This window comes from Penaeus japonicus, unplaced genomic scaffold (genome assembly GCF_977035675.1).
Source record: "Penaeus japonicus unplaced genomic scaffold, GWHDUDI00000001_assembly GWHDUDI00000004, whole genome shotgun sequence".
Taxonomy (NCBI): domain Eukaryota; kingdom Metazoa; phylum Arthropoda; class Malacostraca; order Decapoda; family Penaeidae; genus Penaeus; species Penaeus japonicus.
The window spans coordinates 39281359-39283858 of NW_028234406.1; the positions used below are offsets into that span (position 1 = coordinate 39281359).

At 35.7% G+C, this 2500-nt stretch overlaps 1 protein-coding gene across 1 annotated transcript in view; it reads right to left on the reverse strand.

Annotated features, from left to right (window-relative positions):
* Window positions 1-1967: 1967 nt before the first annotated feature.
* The window catches only part of LOC122253636 (uncharacterized), a 2021-nt gene continuing 1488 nt past the window's right edge, over window positions 1968-2500 (reverse strand). The window contains exons 5-6 of the mRNA XM_086536546.1: window positions 2367-2500; window positions 1968-2229 (exon numbers count right to left, since the gene is read on the reverse strand). The exon at window positions 2367-2500 is cut by the window's right edge and continues 7 nt beyond it. Of these exons, the coding sequence (XP_086392672.1) occupies window positions 2149-2229; window positions 2367-2500 (215 nt within the window). The 3' untranslated portion in view covers window positions 1968-2148. The remainder of the gene's footprint in view (window positions 2230-2366) is intronic.

Genomic DNA, 2500 nt, shown 5'->3' on the forward strand with positions numbered 1-2500 from the left:
TTTGTTCGGCTGTTGAACATGGCTTTAGTCTTTTTCATGTTTATTTAAGGCCAATCTTCAGATTTTCCCTATTCAGATCGCTTAATAATTGTTGTAATTCGGTTTGCCGAAAAGAACGATGTCATCTGCAAATCTTAGATTGCTCAATTGTTCATCCCTTATTTTAATCCATTTCTCCTTCCAATCTAACTTCTTGAATATTTCCTCTAAGCAAGGTGTAAACAGTTTTGGTGAGATGGCGTCGCCCTGCCTACCACTTTTTTTTATTGGTATTTTATCGGTTTCTGGGTAGATTTTGATTTTCGATTTACTCTCTCTTTCTCCCTATATATATATCCTATAATAATCTGCATTATATTTCCTCCACTCCATGTTTACCAATTGCAACTAGTACTGCCGCTATCTGTACCGAGTCGAATGCCTTTTGGTAATCTACGAATGCCATAGACATTTGTTAAAAAGATTGGCTAGGTTTACTGTCGCAATTTCTCCTGCATCTTGAAAAAGATCTACACTAGTGCCATCTTATCTGGTATTTTCCCTATTTTGATGCCCTTTAGTGTCTTTTTAATTTTTTTCTAACGTAATGTTTGGGATGTCTCCATTGGGTTTCTTTACTGCATATATTTGCTTTCTTTTCCCTATTCCGAGCCTCCTCTTTGTTGTCTTAAGACTGGTGCCCGAAAGCAAAGCTTCATTTATTCTTCGTATGTTAAATTCGCGTATATCTTTCTTCTTGTTTATCGTCTTAGCTCTGCTGATTCTATTTTGTATCTGTTTGATATTATTTTCATGTCCCTATATTGTTTCATAACCTTTTTTGTTTCTACTGAAAGCTTACTGAACTTTTCTTTTTCGCCTTTACCGCCTATTTCAAGTCCAGCTTCCTTTATTATCTCACTGAATTGGCCGTTCATTTGGTCTATGTCAAGATATTCGAGAGCTGAGTATTTTTCTCGGATGTTAAGACTGAATTACGTCGCCCTATTCTTAGTGTTAGACTCAGGTTTAGGGTGGTATGTCACACGCACACGTGTGTGTGTGTGTGTGTGTGTGTGTGTGTATACATGTATGCATCACTGTATTTAAGCCTCCCTCAGTTGCGTGCCGGATTCCCCATATTGCCGGACAAACAGATGCAATAATAATTTTCCAATACTCTTTTGACTGCGTAGAAGTGAGATCCCTTGTCGTTTCTTGTCCACAGAAATAAATGTTTGCAAGTTTTCTTTCTTTAATTTGGACTGTCTACTTTAGAAGTTATTTTTTTCATCATTGTATTACAGAAATCTGAATGTTTATTAAACTGTATTCAATGATATACCCACATCAAAATTCATACTTAATATGTACAATCAACCGAATAACATACACCTATTTAAAATGACTTTTTGATTGAGTACTCACTCGTAATATATAAAAATGAACAAGATTGCTGTACATAATTAAAGCGCTTTCGTTTACTGTTACATTTCGTTAGAAACAATTTAGTCGTAAATGTCTCAAGCTTATTGGTTAATCTTGTGTAATGTAATGTGTTGCCTAATTCTTTGGATAGAACTCGATATACACTAGATGCATAAACACATGATATCAACACATTTCGATTTTCAAGGTTTAATTACTTGTTTTTTGCAGCCCTGTAACATAAGGTTATACAGCTTTTTAAATGAAATCCAGCAGATAGGTGTTTCAAATTGTAGTATTCAATTAGATAAACGGGGGGAAGGCGATAAGGGATGAACCCCAGTCACGCAGTTTTGAGTTATTATGAAAAAGTAATATAAATATGAACAATAACCATTCCTGACACAATTATTAGACGAACTGTAATACCTTCCGCAAAAATCGTATGGTTAATTAGCTGAATACAGTGTAGGTCGTAGTTTGTTAAAATTCCGATGTACGACCATGTTACGTAATGAAGGCTTTTCCTTCTTGCAGAATTATAGGTTAGTTAGTATCAATTGAATGCTAAGGATTTATTAGAAAGACATCTGGAAAATAAAGGCGAATGTGAAGTCATGACAGTATGGATTCGAAACATTCTGAATCGAATCAGTATATAAAGATACGACAAAAGCAAGATTCGAAAAGTAGTCCATAGTATATCTGATAAGCGAAGGTCTTCTCTTTCCGTGTGGATTGTTATATTTCCTCAGATTCCGGATCGGTTTCAGCTTCACACTCTTCTTTAAGGCACTTGATGAATTCGAAGATAACCTCCACCTGTGGATTAACATAAATTATAATTAGCGAGATATTTCTAGTGTTAGTAAAGTTTTGTTATGGGATTTAAAAGCAACATAGAGGAAGTTGTCAGTTATGAGTTCGACATCTGTTTTACTTTAACGTGGAAGCCTTACGTCAGGTTCGACTTCTTCGAGTTCACAATCTCCGTTCTCAATGGCAGCCAACATAGCAAGTGTTTCCGGAGTTTCCTCTTCCTCTTCTATCATGGTGACGATATCTTCCATGAACTGGGTCGCATCGATCAAAC